This window comes from Cupressus sempervirens, chromosome 4 (genome assembly GCF_028749045.1).
Source record: "Cupressus sempervirens isolate cs-2001-9-10 chromosome 4, ASM2874904v1, whole genome shotgun sequence".
NCBI lineage: Eukaryota > Viridiplantae > Streptophyta > Pinopsida > Cupressales > Cupressaceae > Cupressus > Cupressus sempervirens.
Genome location: NC_143121.1, coordinates 20397318 through 20412242, shown reverse-complemented (window position 1 = coordinate 20412242; position 14925 = coordinate 20397318). Strand labels below are relative to the sequence as shown.

General features: G+C 33.3%; 1 protein-coding gene across 1 annotated transcript; it reads left to right on the top strand.

The window, feature by feature from the left end:
- The first annotated feature begins 6598 nt into the window (after nt 1-6598).
- LOC149559712 (uncharacterized) lies at nt 6599-12821 on the top strand. Its single transcript, XM_089827469.1, has 3 exons — nt 6599-6696; nt 6769-6949; nt 12606-12821. Exons 1-3 carry the CDS (start codon nt 6599-6601, stop codon nt 12819-12821), a joined length of 495 nt encoding a protein of 164 aa, XP_089683595.1.
- The last annotated feature ends 2104 nt before the right edge of the window (nt 12822-14925 follow it).

Below are 14925 nucleotides of genomic sequence, written 5' to 3'. Positions count from 1 at the left end.
AAGGTTATAACTATTTAGAAAAAATCTAATCCCTTCTCCATCAAACATATGTAAATACAAGGGCAAATTCTAAATATATATACAACATATTAACATTCAAAAGCATTTGAAATGTCAAGTTAAACATACAATATATTTACTTTTTGTCCATAGCACACAAACACAGAATGTAGTTTACATTGAGTTAAAACATAATAAACATAATCATTACCCAATCAACATGAAATTATTAATATACCAGTTTCAAATCTTAAAATCCTAAATCACCATCACTGCTAACAACATAGTTCAAAACAAAAAATACATTCAGCATAAGTCTCGTGTTTCAAAGGAAAGTAAAATAACCAAGTTCTTACAGAAATAAAAACATAACAATAGAAAGAAACTTATAACACAAGGTCCTAATTTACAAAAAAAACTGAAGTAGTGGTCAGGCATGACAAATGAAGTGCTTGATATAACTTGATTTTTATCATTCAAAACCTAATTAAAATATGCACTTTTACCTACATTTGAAGTGGAAGCATTTTGATTTGTATCCTTACTTTCAAATTTAAATATCTCGAATAAAGGTTTATCTTTCTTGTCACTAGAAGATTGTCCAAGTTCAAAGCCAATTCTTGTTAGATCATCTATTCTTCTTTGTTTCCTTAACATATCATACAAAGTAGTGTTCTCATATTTTTCTAACATTCTTCAATATGATACTACTTCATTCATTAACCTTTTACATTCTCGACCTTTAGAACTTAACTCTTCCTTAGTGACAAAGACATTTCTCTTTTGTTCCTCAACTTGTAATTTCAATTCTATAACTTGTTGATTTAAGCCCTTAGTTTATTTTTCAAAGTTCTCTTTTTCTTTTAAGAATTGATTTTCTTGAACACTTAAATTCCTTTTTAATACCTTGATCTTTTTAAGTGCATAAATAAATTCACATTTTAAATCAACCTCAACAAGTTCAACATCATCATCACTATCTGATTCTTGACAAGTAGTTTCTATACTCATGAAAGAAACTTCATTTTCATCACATTCAAAATGTCTAGATTCACTATCTAATACATCAACAATCAAACTCTTTTCTTTCTTAAAGAACATTTTTTTTATAGAATTTATTTTTACTTGATTTCTCTTTCTCATCATCTACTTCATCATGACTATTATAAGGACATTAGATGTAAAGTGTTCTATTTTACCACAATTAAAGCATTTGAAAGGAAGTTTACCTTTATATTTACCTGGTCCTTTATTTAATTTCCTTGATTAATGTGCTTCAAGAACATCAAGATCTTCTAATTCTAAAGAGACTTTCTTCACTTCTTTTCCACCTTGAATGCTACTTCTTTGCTTGTGGTTTCTTGCTTGAAAAACTTTCTCATTTCATAAGCTAGAAGTGCTCCATGAATATCTTATATTGTATACTTGTTAACACCTCTAGTTTCTTCTATACAACATATCTTAGAATCAAATTTATCAGGAAAAGATCTCAAAACTTACTTTACAACATCAATATCATCAATTTTTTTGCCAAGTCCTCTTATGCCATTTACAGTTTCATCTATCTTAAGGAGATAATCTTCTACCTTTTCATCATTACCCATCTTAGGTCTTCAAATCTTGATTTCAAATGCTGTATATTGGCTTCTTTAACTCTATCATTACCGTGATATGTGTTTTTCAATTTGTCCCATACTTCTTTAGAAGAAATGCAATGCATTACCTTAACAAAACATCTTTAGATAAATTGTTAAGTATAACAAATTCAGCTTTCATATCAGTTTCATACTTCCTCTTTTCATTAGCATCTGTAGGTAAAGTATTAGGAACTTTATAACCATTAATAGTTGAAGCCAAAACATCAACATTAATAGATAACAAATATGTTTGCATCATTACTTCCCAAAAAGCATAATCTATTCCATCGAAAAATAGGAACCTTTGAAGAACTATCTTGAACCATAAAAGATAAGTACTCCACTCAACCAAAATTTACCCAAAGTTGTTAAACTTGATGTAGGGAACCTTGCACTGATACCACTTGTTGGAATACAAACACCACTGAGGCAGGGCAGGGGGGGGGGGGGGGGGGTGTTAATCAGTGGTTTAAAATACTTTTCAAAACCAAGTTATAAATATTTAACACATAAGCAAGATATTTAATGAATAACAAAGTGACACAATATTTTAATGTGGAAAACCCATTACAGTAAAAAACCACTTTGAATCTGAAACCTTATTGGTCTCTTGGGAAAATCTTTTAAAGCTACAACTCTGGGAAGCACCAACACCTTGTTTTAAGAACACCAATTTCAAGGAACACCAATCCCTTACACTTGAAGCACCAACTTCATGAATACAAGAAGCACCAACTTCCAAAATGAAGAAATGAGATATAAAATTAAAGGATTGTCTCTATTACAACACGAATCATGAATCACTAGTCTCAACTTCTTATTGAAAACATAATGTAGGATATACTTTTGTTCTCGTCAAAACATCCAATACCCAAATATATTTTCTTTTTTGATTAAAAGATCTAATCAAATACTGATATGAATGAATGAAGAAGCAATATATAACCCTTCTTCTACCTCTGATAAAGTTCTACAATGAAAATAAAATCAAAAATATGAAAATAGAAACATAAAGCATTACCCTCTTCCTTGCTATTAAAAATCTACTTGCAACCATTTGGTCTACAAGGAATTCCACATAAATCTTGCAACTTCTGTAAAAAATGCCTATTCGATGTTTCAGAGGAATGTATCCTCTACTTATAAACGAAGAAAGTTGAAATTTTGGAGGCAATTACATACCCCAAACTTCCATTAGACCAAAACTGCTCAAAACTGCTAAAACTGTCATAACAATTTGGTAATTTTTTCTAGTAAATAGACTTTTTCCTCTTTCCATACAAGTGTTATGCAAAAACAAACAAAGACCCATTTTAGCTAACTCAAAGACCTTTACAAAAAGGTATGATTGGTGGGGTCTATTGAATAATAAATCTTTTCGACTTTCTCATAGACCAAAACTATTTTTTATAACCATATTCTAAACCACTATGAACATTAAGTGTTAATTGTATAACACTTAAGTGTTTCTCTTGAATATGTTTTGAATAATATTAAAGGACATCAAATTAGATAATTATATGATGTTAAGCATATCATATGCTCATTATAATTTCATTATTGACATCAATGACAATAATCAAAGACCAAATACCAAGGGTTCAACAAAATTTTAGGAAAATATTAAAAAAAGAAAAATTAAGCAAACACAATGTGCAAATTTTAACTTATGCATATGTCATTGTAGAAAAAAGGTAAGAAGACACATTACATAAATGCATACATGAGGTGGATAGGTTTGTCAATTAAAATTTAAAATGTTTGGAATGTAATAGACTCAACGGTAATCTTAACTATAATCTCTAAGGGGTTGTTTGGTTACAAGAATTGTCGAATGTAACAATCAACTATGCTCAAATAAGTTTATTCCTTGAGTTTGCACATTCTTAAAATAATTTATGGAATAAGTTTTTGATTTGTTTGTTTGACGTGGAAGAGGAGTGGGAAAAAACATTTTCTCTGTTTGGTTGCAAGAATTGGAAGTTGTGGTTGAACTACAATTGCAAGACAAAACTAACACTAACATTCAGGGAAGAGAAGACTAGAGTCTTAGGCGATGCCTTTCTATCAACTACAAAGATCTTTGGACTCTTTTAAAATTCTTGAACTTAATACTCATCAACAGATTAGTCAAATTCTTAGTCTGTATTCCTCATACATTGTGAGCTAAGAAGTGGACTGCGATGTGATTTTCATTCCTCATTGATCATGATCCATTTGAAATATGCATTCCTTTGACCAATCCAAGAAATATTATTTTTGGGAAACTCTTTTATGTGATAGATTTCTTTGAATCCACATGAGATCAATGACATTACAAAACCAATTTTAGCATGCACATACTAGCAACACCGCAAGCCTCCAATCTCCTATAGCGAGCACATTGGTAACGGTAATTTGCATTTTGTATCATTAAGCAAAGCATAAATTTTTGGATTTGGGTCAATGAGCATTCTATATCACCACTCTGAGAGGCCAAATTCAAGTTCCAAAACCTCGAGCATCCATCAATTTGAGTTGGGTTCCCTTCCATTAGATGCAAGCTCCATATATGATGGATTAAGGACACAAAGGTCTAGTCAACATAGATATCATAGAAGAAAAACAAAGAAAATGATGCATACAACAATATTTTATGTCAAAATCATTTCAATGATGCTATTTACCTGGCTATGAACCCGATAGAAATTACAATATGGTTAAGAAAAAAGTGGAATAGGAATAGCTATTCTTATTCAACCCTTTTAGATGGAAGAGTTGGATGCTCATTTTAGATCAAAATAAGGGTACCGTCATTCTAATTTCAATTTCAAATTTGATAGCTAAATGCTGAATGTGCTAATAATGATATTACCTTACCTAATTCTAATCATAATCCTAACCATGATCTGAATTGAAAACCCTAAACCTTAATTCCAACCTAAAAAGCCCTAACAATTATTGTAATGAAAATATTGGAAAAATTAAGGTTATGATTATGTTTTATTATTCTTAAAATTGGGGCTGTGATTTTATACAATCATTAGGATTAAGATAGTATATTGAAGTTTAGGGTTAGGGCTACAATTCAACTATAGTTAGGTTCATGGTTAAGATTGTTTTCACAAATGTATATAATCTAAACATCAACCCTAACTATACTTTTTAACCTATACCTTAAAGTTATCTTAACAATATATTTACTCGTACCACTTTCTCAAAACCTAGCCATAGCATTAACTACATGATCAGCATTATAACAGAAAAATTAATTGAATAAATCATAAGTGTATTCATTATCTTGAGCATACCTTTACTCCCAAAATGATATTAATCATACCTTTAAAATTTATCGATATTTATCATACCATTAAAATGTATCCCTAACCATAATACTATCCATAACCCTAATCCTTACCCTACTCTTAGCCCTAACCCTATTTCTTACTCTACATGTAAACTTAACTATCATACTAATCTAATCTCTAAAGACCAACCCTAACCATGATACAAACCTTAATCGCAATCCTTACCCTATAGTTTATCCTAACCATCATGCTACTCCTATGTGTAAACCTTGCACCCAAACCCTAATGATTTATCCTTAGCCTAATTCCAACCCATTCCCTATTCTTGGTCATAACCCAAAATATCTTAATAATCTGAGCTCAAACTCTAATCGTAACCCTAACCTGAACAATATCTCTCAACCCTAACACTAACCCTCATCTTAATCTTAATGGTGACCATGTACATTGTAGTAATCCTCACTCAAACCATAATCTTAATGCTAGCCCTATTTATGCTAATCATGATATTACTCTTAAGTGAAAACCTTATAGACTAATGCAAACCAAGACTCTAATTTCAATCTTAAATTTAATTTTAATTACTTGAATCAAAAACATATATTTTGATCATATGAGGACAAACAATTTATTATTTTTAAAAGAAATTTATTGTTCTGAACATTTTTTTGAAATGAACATCAAGAGATATATAATATATCCTAAAAATATTAAATATTTAATAATATAATTTATTATAGATTGAGTATATAATTAACTATAAAAAAATGTGATTGCTACTAGCTTGTGTGTGTGTCTGTGTGTCTATATATATATATATGAACATTTTTTTGAAATGAAGATCAAGAGATATATAATATATCCTAAAAATATTAAATATTTAATAATATAATTTATTATAGATTGAGTATATAACTAACTATAAAAAAATGTGATTGCTACTAGCTTGTGTGTGTGTTTGTGTATCTATATATATTAGAGAGATATTCTTTTCAAGTGTCTATTTACATAAATTGGCTCACTATAATAGATGTGGAGAACAATATTTCTCAATTTATTTTTTATTATATATAAGCTAATATATGACTTTTTTCATTTGCCAAAAACAATCAATACAACCATCAAATTTAAGATGTGCCCTAGTGATATATGTTTATTTTCATTCACCTAAAAAATACAAAATGTAAGCGTTACAAGTAAAGTCTATAGTCCATGCATGAGACCCTCCATTTTTCAAACAACAAAGCAGAGTGATCCATACACCATGATTATAATATAACTTTCTTTCGCTATTTGAAATGCATACATTTCGGACTCTCCCCACAAAGCCTGGAGGTCGTTCCATAGAGCCAAGAATGCATGTAAACCATCCCCTTACAATATCTTTGTCATAGAATTTGGTCAACATTTTAACCATTCTCTATTGTCGACATTGCTTTTACTCTGGTGGGCCCACCCACGTCTTATCTGCATGATGTTGACATTAATTTCACCGACATATAAATGCCATGTGTCAGTCTGAGATGGTAATGGAAGCCCCAGCAAGCCACGTCAGTCATTCCTGAAATCCTATAAATTGGCCTTCACTCACCACTAATTGTCTACACAACTCTTTCTCTATCTTTTTATCTTTTTGTCTTTATATTTCTTGTCGAGTTTCTCAGTTTCTTGACAATGGCAGATTCAAATGTAGTAGAGCATCAGCATCATGGGCTCTTTAGTTTGTTTGGGAAGAAGAAAGAGGAGGAGACACATGGCGGTCATGTGGAGGGGCACGTGGTGGGTGTAACTCCTCACCACCCCAGACAGGTAGGTTAGACTCACCCTACGCCTGTGTCTCACAGCCATGTCAGCGAGGCTCCACATACTCCCGTGTTACATGGCCATGTAGGCGAGATTCGCCATGCACCAGTGTCTCACAACCACGTGGACGAGGCTGAATTCCATGGGGAAGGTGAGGAGAAGAAACAACAAGGGGGAATCATGAGAAAGTTGAATCACAGCAACAGTTCTTCTTCAAGCTTTGTAAGTTTCTTTTTCCCATCAATGCTTTAGTTTCTAAGTTGAATAGGTCAGATGGAATAACAATGTGCTTGGATTTAATCTATTTGAATCAATTTTTTTACCCTTCTGAAGTACTTTCATTAATTATGGAGCCCCTGCGGTACCCTCAGAAATTTTGTTATGGTCTCTATTTTTGTTAGAGCATTATGTTTTGTGTTAGTGAGTGTTGATCTTTGATTTTTTTCATTGCCTTTTGGAAGTGCTATTAAAATTTGACCAATAGATCACAATCCCTTCATCTTTTTAGGCTTCCTTATAGAATTGGTTGCATTTTGTTCCACCTTTTGCCTAACTAAATATTTCAAATTTTTGCATACTATTGACATTCTTCCTACCTTATGTTGGCTCTCAAAATTGTAGCCCAAATTTTGAGTACCATTGAAAAATTCAGGCCGATAAATGCTTTGTGAAACCTATGTACCTCGTCGTTGAGTTAATTCTTAAATAGTGTTTAATGTTTCTAACGCCTTCCATTCAGCCTGTCTACCTATTCCATAAAGATAAATCATCATTTTGAGCTATTTGGCGAAGTCCTGTTTCAAGCATATGTCAAATTTGCAATTTTGCCCTAGTGTCAAATAGCGACAGGAGGTTGTGTTTGCATTTGAATATCTTGCACCCAGAAAGGTTTTGTGACTTTCTGCTTTGAGAGTGTCTAGTGCCCATACCTGAGAATTTATGTTTCAAATTTTGAGTCATTTCGAGTCCATTTGACTTGGTTTTGAATTCCTCAAAGTTGGTCAGTTACTGTTTTTATGATTGAGGCCATGTTTAACGTGCTATAACTTTGACCCAATTAACCAAAATCTTGATTTTCTTTTTGCGTTACATTGTACACGTCAGAGACTTTTAATGTGTCAAGTTTCATCTTTTGACAAATCCGTTTGATAGGTTTTCAAATGCGATTCCAAACGAGATTTCTAAAGTTTTATTGGTGTCAGTATTTGCAAATTGATTAGTAGCACTATTCAAGACGTTATAACTTAAGATCCATGATTGTCTAGATCGAATTGTTTGTTCCCCTATGTTTTGTACTAAAAATACTTTAAGTGTGCCAGTTTATAAACCTTGACGAATCCGTTTGCACACTTTTCCAAAGCCTTTTCATTTGCAAAAAACACTTTTCTATTGTTGTCTCTTGTCCTACAATTCTGAGTAGCCAACTTCAGACGCTCACCAAATGTGCCTCATTATTCATCAAGAGCCCAAATTGCATATTCATATTGTCCACATGACAAAGAATGAGTGCCCCAATTTTTGTTTCCCCATGTGCTCATTTGCCTAGTTTCCCGAGCCAAATCCAAACCCAATTTATGGTATTCTGACATGTTTTGGTGCAAGTAATTCTAAAGGGGTGACTTTGATAGTCAATATCTTTTGACCCTAAATTTTTCATGAATCGAGATTCAATAAGATGTAAGTATGTAGAATAGAGAATCAACGGGTTAGATTTCAGAGCCTGGTTAAATGTTTGGATCATTTTTTAAAACCAGCTGATAGGCCCTGTTAGCAAAAAAGTGATAGTTTGTGGATCAGTGGTAAAATGGGTTTCAGTTGATCAATTAGTGGTCGAACTTGATTCTAATTAGTTCAAGAGGCTTAATTGGTCAGTTTTGGAGTTCAGTTGTTCGGAAAAAAAAAAAATTTTAGCCGGACCCACTTTGGGGCCTGACTAATTCTATCGGGAGTGATTGGTTTCGAAGTGAGATATAAGGTATTAATCATTAATTGGAAAAAGATAAGCTAGGCCCAATGTCTACATCAAATGTTCACTGTGAGATAGATGGGAAGTCAGATTTTTATGTGTTTTCCATTTTAAACTGGGTTTCAAGAAGCCATGATAGAAAGAACTATATATATATATATATATATATATATATATATATATATATATATATATTAAAGGGGAGGATTACTCACGAGCCTCATGTGTTGTAAGCCTGAGTTTGGACTGAGTTACCCAAATAGAAGATCTTTCAAATTTGGAAGATTGAAGTGAAATAATGTAATAAATGGTTGAATCACATTTCAAAGAAAAAAGAACATATAGGCCCAAAAATATGATTATAAAAATGGTGGTTGGAGTTATATGAGAAAACAAAAACAAAAGCTTACACTCTATGTATTTGAAAAGGCCTAGCTATGTAGCTCACGCATTCACAGATGGAAAAGAAGCCTCAAATTTGCAAACAGATCATAGTCAACAACAAACAAAACCATATCACAAAAGAAGGTGCTCATGTAGGGGAAGTAGGAGATTAAGAGGAAAAGGCCACAATAAGCACAGAGAAGCCACAGGCTTAGATAAAGCCGTCCATTGCAGAGAAAGGCACCAACTGAAGCAAAGCTCAATGCCAATCATTAAAAAAGGTCTCGTGCCAAGCAAAACAGAGGGTCCATAGGCGTTGGCAAAATGTCGTGTCTCCCTCAATCATTTTTCATCTTGCAGGGAAACAAAAGAAAATTTAGATTTGTTCTAAGTTACAAATCAATAACATTGGGCCTATCTAAAGAAGACTTATTTTACCGTGATGCAAGCAATGCAAAACCACTAGTGGGATCAAGTAGCCCACGCATAGAGAAAAAGAGGATAGCCACCAATGTTGAAGGACGAGAGGAATCTGAGGCATGTAAAACATAGCCCATGCACTGCTAAAGATGCCAAAAGACATAGAAGCTGCCAATAATAGATTCGTAGCAGGGGATTAAAGAACATCAATGTTGGTGAGCAGACTTGAGGAATTCATGCATTAAAAATATAGTCAATCACAAGAAGACAAAGATCCCCAGCTGTCCATGGCACAAAGCACCCACGCGTGCAAAAAATAGAGCCGACAACCATCTCAGAAAGAAAGCGCCATGCTAAAAACATTCCAAATCAGGAGAAGTGCAAGCAATTTGCACCATGAGCAAGGTGCAAGGTAGGAATGTGTAAAAATTTTATATCCCACATTTTTTAAGTGGTGAATTTTATAATTTTTAAATAGCATTGGACTTGATAGACTTGTTGTCTAAAATGCACGAGCTTTTGGAGCTACACGCTCAGGTTGTGGGGTCCGTTCATCTAGCCAGTTGGAAGATAAGTATAATTTTAAACAAATGCACAGTCTAAGTTGGTGATGTCAGCAAGGAGGTAATTTGTCAAAGGCAACTCACTACCTCGCCATCAAAAAGTGGTGAGAAATTCCAGCTAGCGAGGTAGCGACTAGCCAGAAAATTTCCAAAGCCCGGCGGGAGTAAAAGCCAATGTAAAATAATGTAATGTGGGTCCCATTTCTGATCCAACAAAAAATCAAGTAGCGCCAAGTGGCAGATGGTTGAGTGAGCAGGAGGTGATATATCGTGATTAGATCGGTTGCAATGAGATTGTGCCACGTGGCACATCTAGCGGTCCTCGCTTACTCGCCAAGCGAAAGATGCACGAGATTTAGCATAGCGAGTTAGCGAGAAGATGACATGTGGCAATGGGTCTCATGTTTGATGACATGGTAGATGCAACGAGTGGTCCAATTAGAAGATGCTAGATGGCACTGGTCAAACTTAAGGTTGACCATGGATTAAAAGGGTCAGGAAAATATTGAAGAGTTAAAAATAATAATATTTTATTATTATTTTTGTTGAAAATGCCCACGTCAAGTTTTAAAATCAAAATGGGATTTTTTCTAAAGTTCGACTTTAGAATATTTATTTTTTTTTAATAAATTTAAAAAATCAAATGTGAAGACCATGGTTTTCTAGCAGAGGAGTCATTTTCAAAATGACTTTCAGTGGGTTTCTGAGATGCAAAATAGGTGATGTTATATATCGCCGAAATCAAGAGAAGACCAACTATTTGATTCTGGAGTCAATTTTTGCACAGGTAATAGCTGGCTCAATCTAGAGGAGGTTTTCTTTCAGGTTCCCAGATTGCAACAGATTTCAGGTATCAAAGTTCAAAATTGATTTCTAGCATGGAAATGACCTGGATACGCATACAAGATGGTAATAATGCAGTTGGGGTTGAATTGGTTACATTAAAATCAGTAAAATCTCACAAATTTCACCAGAATTGCATAAGGTTTCAGATATTTTAGATGCAAAAGGATTTCATCATTAGGCAGAGATATTTCAAAGCAATTACAATGTAATGATGAAATAGAAAATCAAATCAGATGGAAGAAAGATGTTAGAGGGAGTCTTTACAATTGCAAGAGATGGATTTCTAAGTCGACAGATGGCAGTCGCATGTGAGATCTAGGAATTCATCTATCCTATATTATTCTTTCTTTCTTCCATTTCCAGTTTTTTGTTACTGTGAGACCATTGTTGGTAGGAAAGTTGCAGTCATTCTGTGAGACCACTTTTCTGGATCCAAAACTGTGATTCCACCTCCACTCTTCAGCATTTCTCTATTGTATTGAGTAGCATGTATGTTTTATGTAAATAGTTCTTTTCTGTTAGGTGATCTATGAGTTATTTTTTTTACGTCTTCCATGTATTCATTTTCAAGGAGAATGAATAAAATACAACAAAGGTTTCCAAATTCAATTTGAGTCTTATCTCCTGTTTATGGATCTATAATCTTTCTAGTTTGTGATCAAGGATCATAGATTAGGTTGCTTCTCATTTTGGAATGTGTGTGGTTAAAATATCTTGCATATGGATTGAAGAGCCATGTAATTGCTTGGTATTTATCACAGGGTTTGTAGATTTCATGATGGGATATTTTGAGTATGAGATTCAAATCTGAAGAAGATGTTTTTTCATAAGGTGAAGGATAGATCAGGGATCTAGATGTAGTAATGTGTCTCAAATTTCCAAAAGATGTATGGTTATAATTCATTTAATTGCCCAATAGATAAGGCACTGATACAAAATAGGATCACTAGATTTTGTTGCTCATATTTGGGTCTTGCTGATATCAACATATTAAATCAATTTTCCCTTTTATGTTGAAAGCTATTCAATGTAAACCCCCACTTAGCTTTCCAGTTTCATGAGTCATGTCCTTAGCTATTTCATGGTTGTGATTTTCTAGTTAAGCATAGAAGAATTAGGGGTTTTATCTGCTTCATGTTAGATTCTGTGTATGCTTTGATAACTGGTACCATATAAAGAATCTACAGGTCTACCCACCTAGGTTTTGCAGAGCTTGAAGAAGAAGAAGGGTCATGCCTTATAGTTGGCCTGGTGTCTGAATGGGCATGTTGAAAATGGGAGTTAGCTACCCCTAGATGTGTCTTGTTCTCATCAGGGTAACTGGAAACAGGTAACATTTTCAAACAGCAACACCTTACGTACTTTTATTTGTTAAATCTTATTTTAGCTTCCTCTATTTTGAGGCTGACAACCCAGAAGCTACTATATGCATTTATCAAGACTTAGATTTGGTTAAATCAAGAGTTACTCTATACACCACCTTTTTCATAATACATTTCCTTGAAGATCATGCTTTTTGGTAAACCATTCAATTTGATCATTTCATGCACACATTCTACATTCATCATTTATGTTACTTGCATTGCTATTCATTCAAGATTGCACATTCCCTTCAATCTTCCCCTATTTGTTTACTTGGACATGATGAAATGATTACACAGATTGGTCTCTGATCTGTTGAAATATTGTGTGTGTACAGTCTAGCGATGAGGAAGAAGATGAGAAGGGAGAGAAGAAGAAGAAGAAAAAGAAGGGTGGATTGAAGGACAAGTTGAAGCTTCATGGAGACAAGAAAGAGAAAGAAGAAGACGGTCATGTGAAGGCTGAGGAAGAAGGGGGCAAGAACAAAGGGTTGATGGAAAAGATCAAAGAGAAGCTCCCTGGAAACCACAAAGAGGGAGAAAAAGAGCATTGACGAGCAAATGAAGCTTTCTTGGGTTGTTTCATCTTATAATGAGTTGTTGTTTGTAGTCCATCTTTTAGTTTGAATCATATTATGGATAGTATGTTTTTCTATATATAATAAAGACTATAATGGTGTTGTTTCTGGTTTGTAATTGCAATGTTTCATTGAGGTCTATGTTTTTGTTTCCTTATCTTCTTAAGGAGTTTTTACTGGAGACACATTTAAACAATTTTTCCATAAGAAATTTGGGCCAGTAGGGGCTAACCAATCAAATTAGTTAATTTTAAAACGTGAAATTAACCTATCCATAAATAGGTTTCAAAGAAACTCAACTCACATGCACATGTATTTAAATTCTCTCCTGTTCATTAATCAATTAATGGATATTACTTAATACTTTTGTATAAGTACATAAATAAGGAAATTAAAACGTAAGATAATAACTGAAGACGCTTATTAGGGTCCATTTGGCTATGTGAATAGGAATAGCTATTCTGCAATAGAAAATGGGGCTACATATTTCTATTCTCTATTTGGTTCAGCTAGAATTTGATGGAGAATTCACTGATCCAAAAATGTATGTTTTCTAAAATAAATCAAATTGGAATAGGAATACATATTCCAATTCCACCTATTTAGGTGGAATTGTAAAACTTCACTTTTGGGCCAAAATTAAAATATGTATTCCTATTTTATTTCGTATTCCAATTTTGATTTGCGCATCCAAATGAAGTATTCAAAATTTTAAGAAGTTGCAAATGCCTATTCCGCTTGTATTCTCACTACCAGACGAACCCTTAGGGTCTGTTTGGTTCCTAGAAGATGGCAAGAATTGGTTTTTTCAAAATCTAGATTTGAAAATTTTAATGTTTGTTTGAAAATTGGCAAAATGGAATTAGCATACCGGACTTCCAATTTTGCCTCAAAACCAGGGTTTCCAACTTCCTACTAGCGAGTAGCCATTGAAAATCAAAACCTGCTTATGTTTTCAAGGAGTGGAAAAATAGTAGATTGGACTACTTTTTGAAATTTGCCTTCAACTCCAAGCATATGCATAAAAATGTGTCTTCACATGCACCTTCTAAGTGAAACAAACGGTTCATGTAAAATCCCAAAAAATCAGAACAAAGATTTGCAAAACCTTGATTTGGCTAAACCAAAGTTCGTAGAAATCCCAATTTTTTAAATTCCATGAACCAAGCGAACCCTTAATGTCATAGATATCAGTAATATCTTTTAATCAAAAGGAAAAATTGTTTCTTATTATCATAGATACTAGTACTACTGCAAATCCTAGATATACATGCTTCTGGATTAGGAGCAGCAATTTTTATTATTTTTTATTAATTCAAAATTATTTTTGACTTATTACACTAAGAGGCGTAACATTACAATGGCAACAGACCCCACTATAGAAGCCCAATGAATGCAACGATGTAAGAATAAAGAATTACACTAGCTGTCATACAAACACTAGCTATCGCTCAAATGTTCCCTCGCTCCAGTTGTCACTTGAAGAACCATAGCTATACAAAGGATAAGTGGCCTAGGTCCCCCAAAAAATGAAAAAATAAAGCATATGCGTAATCACATTTGATTAGGTTTAAATAGTAATTTAGTATATTTTAAGCTTCGAGTAAATGGAACGACAATAATGGACAATCCGACACCTGGGTCATTGCATAAGCAATTTTTCATGTTCATTGAGATAAGTAAGAAAGGGGACTTTGCATTTAAAGAAGTGGGTTTGTATGCCAAAAAAAATTATGGTCCAATATAAACATATCTCAAAACTTACTCTACATAACAGAGATGCTTGAATAAAATGCCATCACCTCCATTGTCTATTTAATTGTTCCTTTGTTCGTCTACACTCAATGAAAAAGATTTTTGTAAAAACCAAACTCCTTCCTTATTAAAATATCTGATCCTAGACTTATATACAATTCTTGAAATGTAACATTTATCTACATCATACCAACTGGGTGTGTCAAAGGTCAACATGACCGCGTTTTAGGTGGCATGAAGAATTCCAATTCCAGAAACAAAAACATGAACGAGATTATTAGCCATCATTACTGAGCCAAATTTATTGACCCAAGCTAATGATTCA

Excerpts from the sequence above, each read along its gene's own strand:
- LOC149559712 (XM_089827469.1), top strand. The coding sequence starts at position 6,599 with ATGGCAGATTCAAATGTAGTAGAGCATCAGCATCATGGGCTCTTTAGT. Across the intron at positions 6,697-6,768 it reads CATGGCGGTCATGTGGAGGG|CCATGTCAGCGAGGCTCCAC; the intron begins GCACGTGGTGGG and ends TGTGTCTCACAG. Across the intron at positions 6,950-12,605 it reads ACAGTTCTTCTTCAAGCTTT|TCTAGCGATGAGGAAGAAGA; the intron begins GTAAGTTTCTTT and ends GTGTGTGTACAG.